Raw genomic sequence first — 19301 nt, 5'->3', positions numbered from 1 at the left:
GGGCAGAGAAATATTTTCTGCTGAGCTTTTACCTTTATTTCAACACAAAATGACATCAACCTGACCCAACCAGGATGTGCTGTGCTCTGCTCATTCCATCAGTATTCTCCCGCTCTGTTTGAAACCTGGGTTTTAGCTTGGGTCTTTGAGGGCTCAGTGTTCTCCCTCCAGGACCCCGTCCTCATGACAAGGGGATATTAAAGAATCACAGGAGTTGGAAGGGACCTCTGGATATCCAACCTCTTGCTAAAGCAGCTTCCCTATATCAGGTAACACACGAAAGCTTCCAGATGGATTTGGAATATCCACAGAGAAGGAGAATCCACGTTTCGTGTTCGTATTCATATCACACTGCTGCCATCTGCCGGCTTGTGCCCGGGGTTGTGAAGCAGTTCTCCTTGCTCAAAGTCACGGCTTTTGGGGAAAACGTGTGACTCTGAATTTGGACTTTTTTTTTTCTGGTGGTTGTTGTTGACGCAGTGGAAGGAAGGGATGCCATTCAGAGGGACCTCAACAAACTTGAAATGTGGGCCCGAGTGAATCTAATGAGGTTCAACACAGCAAAGTGCAAGGTTTGGCACTTGGGCTGGAGAAATCCCAGGCATCCATACAGACAGGAAGGAGCGGCCCTTGAGAGCAGCCCTGCAGAGAAGGACCTGGGGGTCCTGATGGATGAAAAGCTTAACGTGAGCCAGCAGTGTGCTCTTGAAGCTCAGAAAGCAAATGGGATCCTGGGCTCCATCAGGAGAAGGGTGGCCAGCAGGGACAGGGAGGTGATTGTCCCCCTCTACTCTGCTCTTGTGAGGCCCCATCTGCAGCACCCTTGGTATTGTACCCAGGGACAGCCTGGGGCTCCCAATACAAGAAAGACAGAGAGCTGTTGGAGAGAGTGCAGGGGAGGGCTACAAAGATGATCAGAGGGCTGGAGAAGACAGATGAAGACAGGCTGAGGGAGCTGGGCTTGTTCAGCCTGGAGAAAAGAAGGCTGTGGGGTGACCTCATTGCAGCCTGCAGTACCTAAAGGGAGCCTGCAGACAGGAGGGGAATCAACTCTGCAAAAGGTTTGATAACAGCAGGACAAGGGGAAATGGTTTGAAGTTGAGAGAGGGAAGATTGAGGTTGGATGTGAGGGGGAAGTTCTTGAGAGAGAGAGTGGTGAGGTGCTGGAACAGCTGCCCAGAGAGGCTGTGGATGCCCAGTCCATCCCTGGAGGTGTTCAAGGCCAAGCTGGATGGGGCCCTGGGCAGCCTGGGCTGCTATGAAATGGGGAGGTTGGTGGCCCTGCATGTGGCAGGGGGTTGGAGCTTCATCCTTGAGGTCCCTTCCAAGCCTGGCCATTCTATGATTCTATGACGTGATTCTGTGATTTGTGGTGGCAAAGAACGATTCGGGGCGTCAGGAATTTAAAGCTGATGATAACACAGCACTACGAACATTAAACCCATCCAGACTCTCGAGTTTAGGGCGCTCCGAGCCACATTAGGGCCCGAAGGCCCGGGCCAGGCCTGTCTCTCCGCCCAGGGCTCCGCCTATCACCGCCCTTCCATCGGGGACGGACGGGCGCGGTGACCAATGAGAAGCGTGCACGAGGTGGTGGGCGGGGCTCGGCGCTGACCCGGGACGGGCGGAGGTGGCGGCGACGCAGGTGGGGCCGGGTACGGGATAAGGGCAGGGAGAAGGACGGAGACCGGGAGAAGGTCGTGGACCGGGGCTGGGATCCGGGTTAGGAGGCCTGATCTGTCTTTTCCTTCGTGTCCGTGGGATTTTGGAAGCTGCCGCCTTGGGGCCGGGCGCTGTGCCCGCTTTCTCTTCCTCTTTCCGTTGGATTTGAGAAAGTTTCAATGTTATTGAGGGGGGAAAAAGAAAGCGTTTTGAAGACAAAAAGAATCACCCGAGTGCAGCCAGCTGTGCAAACACAGGGCCGTGGGTCCAACATGAAGGAAAAACGAAGTTCTGCCAAGAGTTAAACCTTAACCCTGCCCATTTATCCATATTTTATGTGTATTTCATGTGAGATTTCCCCTGTGCTCTTTCCCCAGCCCAACGACTGCCCTTCCTGCTGTTGACAGCCCAGCTTGCTAAGAGAAGAGGCAAACAGCAGCTCTGCTCCTAAGCTCTGTTCACCTTCAGTCCTTGTCCCTGCAGGCACTGAGCCACGATGGGTTTTGCTGAGGACAAAGTGTACAACCACATCTTGAAGAACATGAGCAGGTTCTGTAACATCCACGTGGCGTCGCTGGTCGATTCCCTGAGCTGCCTCACCGATGCTGACAGGGTAAATTCTCTGTTGCTCTGAGTGCTGCTGGGCTGCGTGGGCACTCTGCCCAATGTTTGTATGACGTGGGTTGGTGTACAGCTGCTTTACGTGTGCCCAGAGTGGTGAGGGAGGGAATTGTCCCCTCTGCTCTGCTGCCTGAGCCCCCATCTGCAGCGCTGTGTTCAGCTCTCAGCCCCCCAGCACAAAGATGTGGAGTTGCTGGAGTGAGTTGGGATGGGGTCATGAGGGTGCTCAGAGGTTGCAGCAACTCAGAGGGTGGTGAAGCACTGGAACAAGGAGGTTGTGGATGCCCCATCCCTGCAGGCATTCAAGGCCAGGCTGGATGTGGCAGCCTGGTCTGCTGGTTGGTGACCCTGCACATAGCAGGGGGTTGTAACTACATCATCATTGTGGTCCTTTTCAACCCAGGCCATTTTGTGGTTCTGTGATACTATGAACTCTGCTGTGGAGACAGGCAGAGAGCTGGGAGTGTTCAGCCTGCAGAAGGGAAGGCTACAGAGAGACCTCACTGCAGCCTTCCAGGACATAAAGGGGCCTACAGGAAGGCTGGGGAGGAACTCTTTATCAGGGAACTCTTTATCAGGGAACGTGGAGATAAGATAAAGAGTGCTTTAAACTAGAAGAGATTTTGATTAGATATTAGGAAGGAATTCCTCGCTGTTAACGTGATGAGGCCCTGTCACAGTCTGCCCAGAGAAGCTGTGGGTGCCTCATCCCTGGAGGTGCTCAAGGCTGGCCTGGATGGAGCTTTGAGCAGTGGAAAATGTCCCTGCCCTCGGCAGCAGTTGCAACTGACTGATCTTTAGGTTCCCTTACAACCCAAGCCATTTCGTGATTCTGTTTCTAAGGCAGCCTGTGCTTCTCAATGTGTTTTGTTCAGGATGAGCTTCACACCCGGCAGGAGATGCGGGGGATCCGTGCCACTGTGTACAAATTTTACCAGCACCTGAAGTGCCGAAAGGGCTGGGTGATGGATCTGATCAACGCACTGCACCAGAACAATGCAGGGCACCTGGCTGAGGAGCTGCAGCAGGTTTATGACCTCTACCAAGCCCGTAAGTGGCCTCAACACCCCTGGGTCCCCCCAGCATGCTTGGATGCTTGTTTCTCTCAGGGTCTAGCTCCTGTTCTTGGTGGGGAGTCCGTATACAACAACTGTGTCTCGTGCAGGAGTCCATGGGTATCTGTGACTTGTCCCCAAAGATGTGTTGCCCCTGTGACATGCCCAGGGATGGCAGAATGTCTGCAGGGTTCCTTGTCCAAAGCTGCTTGGGCTGACAGTGGCTTGTGTCTTGTTCTCCTTGTCTTAAGGGGAGATGGAAAAATGAATTAGGAGGCACTGTGGGCTTGGCTGTTATGGGGGTGGAGCGTGGGCATGAAAAGGGCTGCCTTGGGCCCATGCTCATCTTCTGTCTCCTTGGTTTTCCTGGGCTGCCTCAGCTCCTCCAGGTGCCTTGGCTCCTCCAAGTGCTTCAGCTTCTGCTGCCTGGCCTGCTGTTTCCTCCGACAGTGCCCTGAAGCCATTCTCAGGGCCAAGCTCTGCAGAAGCCCCAAAGGCTGAGCCACCACGCTCCAACCCATCTGCTGGTGGCCATCCACCTCTCTCACCTGCTGCTGCCACCACTGCGACCTCAGCTGTGAGCTCGGATGTTTCCAGCACAGAACTGGATGCCAGGGCACCGGTGCAGGAATCGGTGAGCAGAGCACACGGGACTGCAAAGATCCTTTTTGGACTGGAGGGTTGGTGTTTTGGATGCCACAATTAGGCTCTTGTTGCTGACCTCTGCTGTGTGTTCGTTGTGCCTGGCAGCTTCACCCATGAGGAGAAGCAGAGGGCACCTTGTCTGCTGTTTCCACACAGAGCTCTTGCAGCTGCTGCTGGTGAGAGGCAGCCAACTGTTCTCTTATAGCATTTATACAAGGCTGTAACTACTCCCCTCCATGCATGTAAGTGCAGCCTTACAGCCTCTCCGTATTCTCTGACACATGAAGCTCACTGCTTCTGTGACCTGTTCAGTGGGTGCAACTCGTCTTCAGGCTCACATGGGTCACCAGGTTTGCTTTTGAGACACCCTGGTGGCCTCATGTGCCCTCATCCTAACTGAAGTGGGGCTGCATGGTAATCTAACGTAGCTCATTTTCTTCCAGCACCCAGAAAGAAAGAGTCCCCAGCCTCCGCTGATGATGAACACGGTCTGTGATGGCAAAGAGAAACCTGTCCCATACCCCACCAAAGAGCTTCAAGAGGCAGTGGAGACCCCTGGGGCATCCAGCACAGTTTTACCATCTGTGTCCCCTGAGCAGGGCCAGGAGTGGCTGAGCCACCGGCATCCGGTGTGTGTGGACAACGGGTGTTTTGGGAATGCAAACCACCTCCAACGTGGCGTGCCAAACTTGGATCTGGGCTCTCTTCCACCAAAGGATTTGAGTGCTGCTTCTGGCCTTGAGCAAACCAGGAACGAGCCCCAAGAAGACGTCTACATCTCCAGCGAGTTGCCTGTGAGGCTGGTGGAGACCACTGGCAGTGGGGGACTGCAGCCCCCAGCCTCTGTGAGGACACAGGAGCAACGACCTGTGCACAGTTCCAAGCACGACGGGCCCCTGAGCAGCTCTGTGGATGTGCACAACCCCTTGCTTATACAACAGCAGTTTGATGTAGAGCAGAAGCAGATTGAGAGAGAGCGTGAAGGAGGTGGAGGTGGGTTTCCTTCCTTTGTAGTCCGCAGGTTCAGACGGGGCAGGGCTGGAGGTGCTGCTCTGCAGTCACTTAAGGTGCTGGTTATGGCTGTTAGCTCCTGTCTCTTAGGAGATCCCAGTTACCTCCTCTAAGAAGGCAGGGAAGCTGGTTTGTGCAGGCATCTACCTGACTGCTTTTTTTCCCCTAGTTTTCTCTCCAGATGCTGTTCCTCCCCTCATATACTTGGCAGACGTGCTTGCTTTGTTTCTGCTGTAAAACTTCATAGCTCTGTGTCCATGCCCTCCTGTTTCAGCAGGCTGGGAACAGCCCAGACTCAAAGAGAGAGGAACAGGCTGGCAGTGCTGAGGTGCAGGCTGCACTGGTGCTGTCTGCTTTACCTGCACCTGCTGCTGGGAAAGCTCAACTGCCCTGAGCTTCTCTGTGGTTCCAGTCCCTTGCCCACATCTTGCACTTGCTCTGTGCTGAGCACAGGCTGCAGTTTCCATTCTGTGCAAATTAACACAGAGATGTGATGAGGGAAAAAGATGAAAACCCATGAACGCAGGTAAGAACCTGCCCTGGAAGTGATGTATCCTACTGCAGCATCCCTTGAGAAGAGGCTCACCTTGAGTTCTCCTGGTTAACGCAGCGTGCTTTGTTTTCTCCTTCAGATGTTTGGAAGGAAACAGCCACCTCAGTCTCAACCTCTGCACCCAGAGATATTTCCCCATTCTGTGACACCTCCTTGAAGCCTCCTGTACGAGAGAGAATGCTGCCTGGGGAGGAAGCAGCCAGCAGCACCCCCTCCATGCCACAGAAGGAGCAAGTAGGTGACCTTTCAGTTATTGGTTGCATTTCCTTCAGGTCCTTGTGAACTCCCTGTGGCAAGGATGGTTTTTGCTGCACTGTGAGATTTTCAGCTGATGGGGGGTTTATTTAGGGGTTTTTCTTTGCTGTGTTCCTCTTTCTGTCCTGCTGTATTTCAGAGCATGCCTGGGAGAGCTGCTTTGGCTGGTGGGTGTTGCAAAGAACATTTAGATCAGATTGTGATCCCAGTGGGGTCCTGACCCCAAAACTCACCTGGGGTGTCCCCAAATGATTCTGTGGCTCTGCTTGAGCCCTCAGGTATATGGGGGAAAGAACTGGCTCTGTCAGTCCAGATGCCCATCTCCACCCCAGTCATCTCTATCCCTGTTTGTCTCCCCTTTCTCCTTGCATCTCTCACAAATCCTAGAGGCTCCCCAGAGCCTCAACACCTTCCTACCCCTTCTGCTTTCCCTGCCCTTGTTGTTTCATGGCCCAGCCACACTGTTAGTAGCTGGAGAAAATGATAGAGAAGTGTGCTCGGTTGTGTGATGTGGGTGCCTGAGACAGGCTGAACGGGTGCTCCCCACAGCACCCAGCTGAGACTGCCCCTCTCTTTGTCTTCCAAAGGTGCTCTCTGCCTCGGTGGCCTCCCTCTCAGCTATGAATGCTGCAGGAAGCTTTGAAGGCGCAGCTGGGAAGACCCCCTCAAGAGTGAGCTCTGCTACCAGCATCTGGGCATCTCATGATAACGAGGAGGAAGACGTGGAGCTCAGTAAGCCAGGTGCCCTCCAGTCTGTAGCAGGAGAGAGCCCAAAAAAGGCAGCTGCCAGATACCTGGGCAGCCCCAGTTCCAACACATCCAGTCACCTTGGCTTGAGCAGCGACCCGCTCATGGTGAGCACAGACAGCTTGAGGCCTGGAGAAGCACAGTCCAGAGCCAACTCAGGGCGCTGGTCTGCAACTCCAGCAGTTCATGCAGACCCTGGGGGAGAAAAGGCAGCTGGAGTGAGCCCTTATCCACCTCTGAGCTGGGCCAGCCCTTCTGTGGGCACCCACGAGGTCCATGTGGAACATCACCTCAGTGCTGTGCTGGCAGCAGGCAATGATGTCCGAGATGGAGCAGTCCCCTTTGAAGGCTCTCCTGACTCAAACAAGGGAAGTAATGCTGCAACCAACTCATCTCAGGTCAAAGTCCCCACATCAGGGGACAGTAATGGGCCGTCCCTGCTGTACATCCTCCCAGCTGTTGGCATTGCACTGATTTCAGTGTTTCTGGTGTACAGACGATTGCAGAAATAGCAGCAGAGAGAAGATGAGATGCCACAGCTACCAAAGGGAGATTCCTCTTCGTAGCAGGAAGTTGGCCAGCATGTTTGAAGCCCGAAGAACAGTTAGAGGGACTGTAGGGGCTTTGTTAAATCTCTTCCCAGAAAGTTTCCTGGAAGAGGCCTTGGTTGTGTGATGCTGTTGGGTTTTGGTCTGATTCCCAACCACCTTCCTGTCTGTGCTGCCTTCTTTTTCACCCACAGTGAGGGTGTCTTTCAGGAGGTGATCCCTCGAGGTCAAAATCAGAGCCTTCCTGGCCATTCTCATCTTCACATTTGGCTCTGGATGGCCCCTCTCCTGCCAAGAAATGTTCCTGTGATGAGGATGTGCCAGGCTGGACTGTGTGCAAGCTGTCCCCTCTCCCAGGAGCCCTCATCCTGCTTCAGTGCTTTCCTTTGGAGTATCGTGCCCTGCACCTGTGGGTCAGAAATGGCACAGGATCCAGGATGTTGACACACAGCACTGACACCCCTGGGGATGGAGCAGTGGAGCCAGAAGGAGTTGTGTATACCCTTGTGCAGCTTTCTCATGGATCAATCTTACCTCTCTTTTCCGCCAGACAGGGGGAGAAAGGATTTAAGCATATGCTTTCAGAAGACAATTTCATGCAATACCAGCATGAGCCAGACTTGCTCTCACCTAGGATTGCTGTGTGCCTTTTGATCTACAGGCTGTATTTAGTGAGCCTGGCTAGGAGAGTGGATGTAATTCTCACATTTCCCAGTACCTGGTGCAATGAGATAGAAACTTATGTTGAGGTTGGGACATAAATAGGGTCAGCTCTGTGTGATGCAGGGAGGCCATACATCAGTGCTAGCTGGTGGTCCACATGTTCTGAGTTATCTTGAGGATTCTGTTTAAAATTTCAGTCCATCATTTCCCAACTGCTCCCAGGGATCACCTTGAGAGTTTGAGGGGCTTGGGCCGTAACACTTCCAGATAAGAGAAAATCCCAAACCCAAATAAGCATCCCTTGGTTCCCTCAGCTCAGGACAGCTTTCAGGGGCAGCAGCGATCCTGTTTAGTTGCTGTTTGCTTTCATGTCCAACTCCAGGCAGAGTTGAACCACCCCAAGCTGCGCTGCCTGTTTCCTCTGTTGCTATGGCTGTGGGCTGTTCACCATCACTCACCTGCTCCCTCCCAAAAGGACAGAGGCACAAAAGTAAGAAAGTGGGTTATTTTAGTTAGAGATTATTAATTTTTTTTAAGCTCTAAATGCACCAGCATGGACTTTTAGGTTGCCCTGCAATCCTGTGAGCTGCAGGAAATGGAAGCCATGGCAGGAGGCAAAGTTGGGCAAAAAGTATGGAGATGTGGAGACAGATTTGCACAGCAGAAGGCTTGTATCATGGACAGCCATGGCTTGAATGTGACTGGCTGGCCAGGGTGCTATGGGCTTTAAATCACTGCAGTGACTGAGCTGCAAGCCTGATCTGGGCTGCAGTCCTGATCCAGAAAGCTGCTGCTTTCCTTGATTTGATAATTTATTTCCCTTGGATCCCTGCTGTTCAGCACAGTTTCCCAAGACCTGTCCCTACTGCTGAGCTTCCTGGGATTGGCTGCAGGGTATGGCTGTTGTGCCCAGAGCTCAGCACAGACCTGATGGTGCAGAGGGTCAGTGAGCCCAATTGTGGGACAAAGGGCTGCTCCTCCTCCAGGGCTGCTCCAGGAGCACTCCTCTGATGGCTCTGTGTCCAGAATTGAGGTGTCCTGAGGCTTTTCTAGATGGAATAGTATCCTTGGGGTGCTGGATGTCACCTGCTCTGACCACAGTATTTGCATGAGTTGGGTTCTTATATATTCCAAAGGAAATGCGTTTTGGAAGGCACCTGCCCACCTCTTTCCAGTCCCATATTCCCAGGTTGTTGAGCCACGTGCTGGTTTTCCCAGAGCTCTGCCTTATTTTTGGTTGATTGCCTTAACATCCTATTAGTCTGGAGGAATCATAGAATCATAAGGTTGGAAACAACCTATAAGATCATTTAGCCTCTTCTGACTTGGGTAAATGGTCTCCAAATTACAAATGGTTCTGTCACAGCACAGTAGGCTGGGGGACTTCTGCTTCGGTTTAGTAGGGCTGACAACTTTTCCTTTTGCCCCAAAATGCACAAAATGCCTCCCTTATAAATGGACAAGGGCAATAAATACATGCAAGAGTGAGGTGGTTGAGTTTGCTCTGACAGGGCCCAAGAGCGAACTCGAGATGTTCACTTCTTGCTCAGTGCCCAGCATTTTACCCATCCATGGATGAGAGAGGGCGTTTTAAATGCACTTTCCATCCTCTTCTCAGAGATGGGGCACAGGGGCTGTTCTCACCATGAGAAAGAGGAGGCCTACATCTTCTCCTGCTGCTTTCTGTGCCATTTTTGAGGGTGTTTGGGAGATCTCAAGCCAGCAGCATCCATACCAAGGCTCTCTTCTCTGCCTGCAGATTTCTTCATGTATTTTCCCAGTGCTTTTTAGCTCCTGCACTCCCTATGAAAACACACCTGATTTATTAGCACATAAAGCATTTGTTTTTCTTGGTGTTTGCTGTGAAGTGCCTCTATTTTCCTAGCTGTCGTGTAGCACTTTAAAGACAGAAATCAGCAAAAGGGATACCTAGGATGGAATACATAATAAAAACTGTTTGCCACTCCACAAAACTTTTGAGGGTGCTGTGTTTGTAACTTGAGGGAAAATCTCATGTTTCAGAGCCTCTGTGTGGCACAGTGACAGTCAGGCATTTATCTCTTTGGTCTCGAATTAATGCCCGACTGTCCCCTGGCTGTGAAGGGATGTGCAAGGCCTCAGCACCCATCTGCGTTGCCATGGTTACTCGACCTGCCAATCAGCCTGCCTCCACCATCAGACACCTCACGTCATTGGCTAGCTGCCGCGTCACTCTTTCCCACGGGACGCCATAGGCCAATGCGCCGCATACCGTCCCGCCCCTCTCGGCCTCCTTAATCCCCGCCCTGTTCCGAGCTCCCGTATCGTATTGGACAGTTGGACTTATCAATAACGCTGTAGGCGGGCTCTCTGTCCGATCCTTGCTTCTCATTGGCCAGACCGCCCGTCGGTAAGTTCGACAAAGGATTCCGATTGGACGCCCGCCTCAGAAGCTTCTCCCTCCCACTTCCCGAGGGCCGGGGGCGCCGCTCGGCGCCGCTCGGCGCAGGCGCGTTGCGGGCGGTGGCTGCGGCGGTGGCCGTTGAGGAGCGCGGCGCGGTGCGGCGCGAGCGGCCCATGGGGCCGGGCCGTGCGGCGGATGGAGCCGCGGCGCAACGGCGGCGGCGCGGATGAGAAACCTCGGAGGCGGGAAGCGGAAGCGGGGAAGCCGCGGCGATGGAGCGGCGGCGGGACGGGCGCTGGAAGCGCGGCGGCGGGACCGGAGCACTGCGAGGGGGGCGGCGCAGCCTGCGGCCTTCGGCGGGACTCGGTCCGCAAGAACCGCCCGCGTGAGTGAGGCGGAGGGGGCGCGGGGGCGGGGCCTGGAGGGGGGGCGGGGCCCAAAGGGGAGGGGGTGAGGGAGTGAGTCTAAGGTCGACAGCAGGAAGGGGGCGGGGCTTGACCAAGGGGGTGGGGTAATCGGTAATGAGATGCAAGTGGGCGTGGCTAGAATAGGGGGCGGGGCCAGATGGCTCCTGCCTAGAGAAGGTTTGTGAAATGACCTCGGGGACGGAGCGTCTCTTCTTGTTTTCCTGATCTCTTACTGTGAAATAAAGGAGTGCATCCGAAAACAGAAGAATTGCAATCAAAAGGTGCAGCAGTTCCTATCAGAAGTCTTCCTTGAGATGTTCTCATTCCAGCTCATTGAGGCTGTGCTCCCTTTCGTTCATTCCCAGACCGTGGGAGTCATCCTGCACTTGGGAAATGGTTGTTTGTGTGAAGTAATTCAGGCAATCGTGGGGTTTTCTGCATGCTGAAGGGCCAGGAGGATGGGAGAGGAGCTCCACAGAGGGATGCAAGGACCATGGTGACGGTAGTAATTTCTGTCATTCCAATGTGGCAGAGTTATACTGTAAGAATATGACAGCTGAAGGTACCAGTTGTAGCTTCAGGGCTGTTGATTAGAGATGTGCTCATTAATAGGTGGCAGGCAGCTTTTGGTGAGTGAATTATCCCTTTCCACTTCACCCTTGGGAAGTTTTAAGGGTATTTCCATCTCTGTTGAGGTTCAGATTTGTTGTATAAATAATCCTTAAAGGTCCCTTGCAACTCTAAGGGCTCCATAAAATGTAGCGAGGGTGGTTTTAGGACAAGATGATGGTTTTTGACAGAACGTTTGGAAGGTCAGCATGGTATGATTTGGGATCACGGTGTCATCAGTGCAGCTCTGTCTGTGATATCCTCTGTCAGAGATAAACTTGGAGCAATGCAGTGGGTGTCGAGCTGCGTGCCCTCCTGCACCTCAGCCTTGCTCTTGAAGAAGCTACAGGCCTTCAAGCTACCAAGCAGCTCAGCACTGCACAGCCTCCCCAGTCTTATAGTTCCACTTGACACCATAAGGTATGAAATGTCTCTTTGGCCAGTTAAGGTCAGCTGTCCTTGCTCTGTCTCTTCCCAGCTCCTTGTGCCCTCCCAGCCCCTCACAGCAGGGCAGCACGAGGAGCTGAAATGACCTTGGCTCTGTGCAGCACCTCTCAGCCAAAACTGAAACATGGCTGCGTTACCAGCTTTGTTTTCCTCCCAAAGCCAAAGCACAGCATCGCACCAACCACTATGGAGAAAATTAACTGTGTCCCAGATGAAACCAGGACAGCCTCACTGGACTGGAAGCACCGCAGGTGAATAAAGAGGACATTCACATTGAGTTTACTCTAACATAGCTGCAGTACAGCTGTACCCAGTGGCTTTCTGCAGGCAGGGCGAAGTGCCAGGCATGAAGCTGGTGATACCCAATGGTAATGAGCAGTGGAATGTATTTTTTTTCCTCTAAAGAATCTTCTTTCTGATAAGAGAAATAGGTCAGCGATTCGGTTCAGCAGCTTTCTCCCATCCCACGTCTGCCTGTGCTCCCCTGCTCTGCTCCTGCCTGAAAACAAGTTTTCCTTGGCAGAGATGGCTTTAGCTTGTTTCCCTGAGAAACAAGTTATATTTCTCTTTTCTGCAGGCTGTAGTTCTTTGGAAATAATCATAATAAGCAGCTTGTTCTGGTGCTTCTGGCAGGCACCATCCGCAGTGCTGTGCTGTCTGACAAAAGGAGAGGGGAAGGACGTTGTATCTGTGTTGTAGGAAGTGTCTGAGTTCCAAAGTGGAGCCCGTACCTAAACCATCAGCAGCTGCTTTGCAATACAAAACAAGCTTTGACATATATGTTTTTTTAAATACCCTTTTTCTGTTTTGGAATTGCATACAAGCTGTGAATTCCCAGCAGAGCCTATTTTTAGAGATGTGAGGAGAGGGAGACTTGGTGTCACTTTGTATTTAATGCCGACCAATGTTCCTTTATTGATTTCTTTTCCAGCTGTTAAATTTCCACTACAATATAATGCTGGGTATTTGAGAGGGAACGTGGCAGCCTTGTCATACCCTCAGCTAAACCATCAGTCTTCACTGCTCTGCAGGCAGATCTCCTTAGCTTCCAGAATAATTGGCTCTTAACTGAAGGATCAACCTGCAACGCCACTTCTCACATGGAGAAAATCCCCCCTGGGGGTCTGTAATTTGTATCACCTCGTTCATCTTGACACAGCTCTCCAAATTTGAACCCAGTCAGAAGAAATCTGTTGAGTTTTGTTATTATTTATAACCCATCCAGACTTATAAAGCAATTTATTTTGCAGAGGCATTTTTGGTTTTCTTGCCCCCAAGAGCTTACAGGGCAGGGATGGTGGCATCCCTGGGCATCCCAGGACATTGGGACTGAATGGACTTTAAGGTCCCTTCCAACCCAACCATTCCATGGTTCTATGATTGCAGCTCCTTGCTTGCATCCCTGCTACTTTCCACATGGAACAGCATTGTGTTTTATTTGTTGTTTTTTCACCTTAGCAGTGGTGCTCATGGTTGTCAGTGCCCGAAGGGTCCTGGTGCCCCCCAGCCCTATGTGTGCTGTGCTGCAGCTCTCAGAATGGCCTTTGGGGGCTCACGAGGGAGAGAGCTGTGCATGAGAAACGGTGGAACAAATCAGCATTTGAAGACAGATCTCGATAGCAGATGGTGATGGCATTCATCCAACAGAGCTTCCTCCCTTTGAAGGCCTGGATTTTTCTAGCTCTCGGATAGGGAATGGCTGTGGCTGCCTTGCATTCTCGTGTTGGCTGATTTCCTGTAAGAAAAAGCACAGTTCTCCATACCTGGAAATAATTTTGTGCTCCACACCCCTTTCCAAAAAGAATCGAACCCATGGCACATGGGAGAAGTTTTGACCATGATCTTGGTTATTTGAGTGTTTGTTTGCATAGGTAAACCAAAGAACTGTTTTCTTGGGAGCGTTTTGAGCATTCCTCGGATTCTTAACTTGTGCATGATGAGAGATCCCATCTTTGGAGGAGTTTGGGAAGCATTGGGATGTGGCACTGATGTGGTCGGTGGGGACGGGTTGGGATTCTTAGAGCTCTTTTTCAACCTTTACGATTCTCTGATCCGTAATGAAGAATCAGAATCGTGAAGGTTGGAAAAGAGCTCTAAGATCATCAAGTCCAACCTCAACCCATTCCCACCATGCCCACTAATCTGTCTGATTGAAGTTAATTACCTGCATAAGGTGTCTGTAGAGCTGTCTGTGATGGTTCTCTCCAGCCTGGGAGGCCTGGGAGCAGCACCATCTCCTGCTGCCCAGATCATCCCATAGATTATCGATGTTTTAGATGTTGCCAACACTGAAAACGACCTGGGGTGCTGTTTCTAAAGAGCTTTTCCTCTACTGGGACTGGGAAAGCCATTCTTGTGCTCTAAAATCTGGAAGGTTTCTGTCTCTGCAGGTTGCAGTTTAGGGTGTGAACCTCCCAGCTGATGTAGTGACAAAGGTTTGGAATGAAATGACAAAAGGGTTGGAATGGGATGGTCTGGAAGATCCCTTCTGACCCAAACCATGCCGTGGTTCTGTGAAGGTTCAGAACCTTGAGGCAGTGAGGAGAAAGGAAAGCAGCAGCAGTGTTAGTGCAGAAGTCCTTGGGTTGCTCTCTGTTGGCCAGCCATGCAGGTTGCTCCCTCTCTCATCCATCAGCTGTTCTTTTTCTCTCTCTTCTTGTTTCAGGTGAATGCATCAGAAACAGAGGGTGGTTGGGGTTTGGACGTGCTTCCTAAAATAGACCTCACGCCTCCTTTTGTCCCTTGGTGATGGCTGGGGGTGGCCTCTGTAAATCCATAGAAATTATTTGATGCTTGAAGGAGAGCTTGGGAAGCTGCTGGCTGCAGCAGCTGCTGGGGAGGTGGGGATGCTCTCTGAGTCCACCCACCAGGGAGAGGGTACACTGCACTTCTGGCAGCAGGGCAGTATATTGGGTTTATAAGCCAATATAAGCTGCATTTTGCCCTACGGTATCTCGTTAGCTCCAGCCTATCCTTTAGCTCATTAATAGCAATATTAATCCGTTCCAGCTCTCAGCTCTAATCTCAGATTCCATCTGATGGGGGTTTTCTCTTGATCTTTTCCAAGAAGCTCATTATCTCATACAGCTGTAAATGTTGCTGGGCCTGACACTAATGCATATTTTGTACCGTGGGGGAATTTGCCTAATAAAATAATCCAATTAGACATTTGTTTTTGTCTCTCTGGGGCATCTTAGACTACTTGCCTACCTCGGTGCTGTGTGTTGTAATTAGTTACCGTTTGTGCACGGCTTTGATGTCGGAGCACCACTATTATCCTTGGCTCTGGCTCTCTAAAAAAGCAATAGCTGGGGATTCAGGTTGCTGGAGGGATACTGCAAGACCTGGGATGCGTCTGCCTTCGTGGTGCTCCTGGGGTTGTAGTAAGGATTTGGAGTGCAGGCAGTGTGTGCAGTTCCTTCTGCTGTGTTTCACCATCTCTGTTTTTTTTCCCCCTTTCTTTTCAGTCTTCCCTTGGTTCGGCCTGGACATCGGTGGGACCTTGGTCAAACTTGTTTATTTTGAACCAAAGGACATCACTGCCGAAGAGGAGGACGAAGAAGTGGAAAACCTCAAAAACATCCGCAAGTACCTGACGTCAAACGTGGCCTACGGATCCACAGGCATTCGGGATGTGCACCTTGAACTAAAGGACCTTTCCCTGTGTGGACGTAAAGGCAATCTGCACTTTATACGCTTTCCTACCCATGACATGCCTGCTTTTATTCAAATGGGAAGCGAAAAGCACTTCTCGAGCCTCCATACTACCTTATGTGCCACGGGAGGTGGAGCGTACAAATTTGAGCAGGACTTTCTCACAGTAGGCATTTTTGGCTTGTATACAATTCGGATTTGGCAGCGAAACTTGAAGCTTAAAGCTAGAAATGCCCCCAGTCCTTCTCTGCAGCCTCTCAGCTTTTCTAAGCCTTAGCTTAGACTGGAATTAAACTCAGCTCAGGAAGCAGGGTGTGGAGTCACGTTCACATCTCTAAATTAGGCTGTGTTCTCTCCTGAAAGCTCATGCAACATTCCTGTAACTCTAAAATTGCTCCCTGCCCTCCCCGCCGTGTGCTCTTACAGGGCTTTGTATCGCCGCTCTGCGATTACACTCAGCTCAGTGTTCTTTCTTCCTCATTGCTGTGTGTTCCCATGCTTAATTTTCACTCTTTGTTTGCTCCCATAGCTTCGTTTCTAGCACACCTTGTGCTGCTGATGGAGGTTCAGGCAAATAAGGTGGTGAATTACCTGGAAGGGGTTAGCAGTTGGAGTTTGACGTCGTCACGTGGCTCCATTATCATCAGTTAGATTCTTGTTTATGGGTGAAGTATGTGTCTGCTAAATATTTAAACAAGGCTTGAAAAATGTACCAAATAAAGAGGCTTTTTAAGGCACTCTCCAGGCGGTGACATAAGGGAAGAACAATCTTGATTTCTCCCGCTTTGTTTTTTCTTTTCTTTCTCTTTTTGTCAAACATTTACGCCCTATTTAAATCTCCTTTGCTTTTCTTGCCAGTCCCTCCGAGTCCCAGTGGGATTGGATTCTCCTGGCCTCCACCAATGGTTCAGGTTGTTTATTGCCCTCCACTTCAGGGCCAGGACAGTCAGCAGTCCACCGGGGGTGAGACGCAGCCTTGCTATCATCTGCACTTCTCTCTCTGTCCCCATAGGGAGGAATGGAGACAGCTGGAATTTAGCTGGCGGTGAGCATCGACTCTCCCATCCCTAACTACTTCTTCAATATTCTTTTTTTCCCCTGCCAGATGGGTGACCTTCAGCTTCGTAAGCTGGATGAGCTCGACTGCCTTATTAAAGGAGTCCTGTACATCGATTCCGTTGGGTTCAATGGCCGTTCAGAGTGCTACTATTTCCAACACCCAACCGACACCGAACGCTGTCAGAAGCTCCCGTTCACTTTGAGGAATCCCTACCCTCTCCTTCTGGTGAACATTGGCTCAGGGGTCAGCATTTTGGCTGTGTATTCGAAGGAGAACTACAGACGGGTGACGGGCACCAGGTGAGTGCTGCAACGGGCTGCGTTCACTTTGGAGTTTGTTTCAGCCTGCAGTGTGTTTCTGCACTGAGCAAGCTGCATCGAAGGTGCTGTGTTGAGTGTCACACTCCAGCTTTTACTGCAGTCCCTCATCTCTGCCAACAGAGATTCCTCCTGGAAATGGGAATCTGAATTTCATGTTTCAGCCTCCTTACTGCAACAGGCATCTTTAGAAGCTGGTTTCTCAGCTGCAGGAATTAACTGGGTGTATCAGAGATACAACGTTTAGCTCCAGTCAGTTCAGCAGATGTGCTGGGACAATCTTAGTTCCCCAGACAGCTTCTGGACGTTAAGGAACGTTTGGATTCTGTGTCGAGGGACATGGTTTAGTGAGAACTATTGGTGAGAGGTGGGTGGTTGGACTGGATGATCTCATAGCTCTTTTCCAACCTTGATGTTTCTGTGATTCTGTGGACAGCTGCATTGAAAATGCGACTGTTGTTGCCCAGTGAAGCCAAAGAGCTTTGTGGCTGTGAGCTTCCCTGAAGTTCATGAAAATGAGCATTGATGAAACTCCTCAGCACAGGTCTTACTCCTATTAAACATCACTAATGGTGAATAACACAGTTAGGTGACGGCACGTCGCGTTTCCCCAAAGCCCAGTGAATGACTTTCCTCTTGCTTTCCATTGCAGTCTCGGAGGGGGAACCTTCTTTGGGCTCTGCTGCCTTCTCACGGGTTGCTCCACCTTTGAGGAGGCCATGGAGATGGCATCCCGTGGGGACAGCACCAAAGTGGACAAGTTGGTGAGGGACATTTATGGAGGAGACTACGAGCGGTTCGGGCTGCCAGGCTGGGCCGTAGCATCCAGGTAATGGTGGTCACTGCTGGGTTGTTCTCAGCACAGGTTGTGCAGCAATGAAAAACCAAACGTGCATGTCTTAAGTCTACACTGATTCTTTTACACTATCATTCGAGTTAACCCAGCAATTCCCTTTGGTGTTTTTTTTTCTGGAATTTTGATGCAAGTAAACCTTTAACCCTAAAACTTTCTTGACAGTTTTGGAAACATGATGAGCAAGGAGAAGAGGGAATCTGTGAGCAAAGAGGACCTGGCCAAGGCCACCTTGATAACCATCACCAACAACATCGGCTCCATCGCGCGGATGTGTGCGCTCAATGAGGTATGGGGGAAAGCCATTCTGTTTCCCCTCTGAAGCCTCACTCCTGTACTGCTGTTCTGCTGTCTCTCTTTCCCTGCACGCCTTCCTGTGGCTGCGTGTTCATTCTTGTCTTTCTGGATCTTTGCAATCTGCCCCTTTTTTGGATTCATTGGTGTTGAATCCACATTTTGTTCTTGCTTGTCTGTGTACTTTGAGGCAGATCACTGTGAGCTGAGTTACTGCCCATGAATTTGGGGCTGGCTCTTGGGAGGTTCTCTTTGGCAGCACGATAGAGCCCCTTTTCCACCACAATGCTGTGTGTTTTCTTGTGTATTTAGCACTGAAGTTGGGGTGGAGGGGGAGAGGTGGGAGACCTTTCCCACATTCTTTTCACCACTTGCTTTTGTTCTCCTGGTCAAGCAGCACCACTTTCCTGGACATGACTGTATCTCTGTGCTTTCAGCTTCTTTACAGTGCTGCCTTGTTGCGTTCATGTCAAGCAGCATTGTACAGGGCTATGAAAGAACAGAGGCATGCTCTTGAGTTTGAGCCTCTTCCTATGGTCCGAGCTGACAGAGGGAAGCACACTCCACTCTTCCTGTTGTCTGTACTTACTGCTATTTACTTGTAAAACCATGTAAGCACCATACCAACAGAACATCTCAGTGGAAAACATACTTGAACGGCTACAGATGGCCTTTTAGAGAGCACTACAAAGTGTCATTGCTTTTCTTCTGACCCTCAGGTGGTGTTGCCATTGTTACAAGCAGAACCATGGAATCCAGCCTTAACGTTCCCATCTTTTTCTCCACGCTTGCAGAACATCGACCGGGTCGTCTTCATTGGCAATTTCCTCCGGATCAACACCATCTCCATGAAGCTTCTGGCCTATGCTTTGGACTACTGGTCGAAGGGACAGCTGAAAGCACTGTTCTTGGAACACGAGGTGAGATTCCATTTCACATTTCTCTTGTCAAACCTATCATTTCCTGTTATTCCTTCCCCGTGTCGCTCGTGTGCCCGCCTTTGGGCTGTTAACAGATCTGTTTGCTCCTCAGGGTTACTTTGGTGCAGTTGGTGCTCTGCTGGAGCTCCTGGACTCAGCCTGATCCATCCAGGTTCCATACGTTCGAGCAATGAAGTCACAGTGCCCACATGAAGCTTTAAAGCACTTTCATCAATGCCTCTGAGTGCTGTATGTCTGTTTAATTCCCATATTACAGGTGTCAGCTGCAAGGTTCTGTGTTCTGCAGATGAAAGATGTCACATTCTCATTGTCCTACAAATCTGTGGAGGGGTGAGAACTGCAGCACATAACAGCATAAGGACCATTCCTGTTCCCTCCAGACCCCACAGTGCTCTGCTGGACACAGTCATGCTATCAGCAGGGCTGCATATAACAATACCAAAGAGTTTACTGTTTCTTTCAGTCATGTATTTGGGATTTGTTCTGTAATGCTTCATTCAGTGCTTATACACTAAAGTAGTCTGGGGGGTGAAGCTGCCCTTCCCATATACACAGCAGTTGTTCTTTCTTGTGTTT

At 50.9% G+C, this 19301-nt stretch overlaps 2 protein-coding genes across 11 annotated transcripts; both read left to right on the top strand.

The window, feature by feature from the left end:
• Window positions 1-1583: 1583 nt before the first annotated feature.
• Window positions 1584-9835, top strand: MAVS (mitochondrial antiviral signaling protein). 8 transcript variants are annotated; one of them, XM_048943642.1, is made up of 7 exons: window positions 1584-1645; window positions 2040-2275; window positions 3159-3333; window positions 3719-3972; window positions 4427-4976; window positions 5627-5781; window positions 6390-9835. In XM_048943642.1, exons 2-7 carry the CDS (start codon window positions 2159-2161, stop codon window positions 7059-7061), a joined length of 1923 nt encoding a protein of 640 aa, XP_048799599.1. In that variant the 5' UTR covers window positions 1584-1645; window positions 2040-2158; the 3' UTR covers window positions 7062-9835. The 8 variants fall into 8 exon arrangements, with proteins under 8 accessions (XP_048799599.1, XP_048799602.1, XP_048799605.1 ...); XM_048943645.1 differs by having other exon boundaries at window positions 1597-1655; window positions 2146-2275; XM_048943648.1 differs by having other exon boundaries at window positions 1598-1645; window positions 2146-2275.
• A 426-nt stretch (window positions 9836-10261) lies between these two features.
• On the top strand, window positions 10262-19279 carry PANK2 (pantothenate kinase 2). Of its 3 annotated transcripts, XM_048943659.1 has the most exons (8): window positions 10680-11579; window positions 11766-11857; window positions 15074-15426; window positions 16366-16619; window positions 17290-17466; window positions 17656-17779; window positions 18579-18704; window positions 18817-19279. In XM_048943659.1, exons 1-8 carry the CDS (start codon window positions 11374-11376, stop codon window positions 18865-18867), a joined length of 1383 nt encoding a protein of 460 aa, XP_048799616.1. In that variant the 5' UTR covers window positions 10680-11373; the 3' UTR covers window positions 18868-19279. The 3 variants fall into 3 exon arrangements, with proteins under 3 accessions (XP_048799618.1, XP_048799616.1, XP_048799619.1); XM_048943661.1 differs by lacking the exons at window positions 10680-11579; window positions 11766-11857 and adding an exon at window positions 10262-10528; XM_048943662.1 differs by lacking the exons at window positions 10680-11579; window positions 11766-11857 and having other exon boundaries at window positions 15168-15283.
• The last annotated feature ends 22 nt before the right edge of the window (window positions 19280-19301 follow it).

Source organism: Lagopus muta, chromosome 4, assembly GCF_023343835.1.
Source record: "Lagopus muta isolate bLagMut1 chromosome 4, bLagMut1 primary, whole genome shotgun sequence".
Classification (NCBI taxonomy): domain Eukaryota; kingdom Metazoa; phylum Chordata; class Aves; order Galliformes; family Phasianidae; genus Lagopus; species Lagopus muta.
The sequence above is the reverse complement of the archived record's forward strand: the minus strand, read 5'-3'. Positions and strand labels throughout refer to the sequence as shown.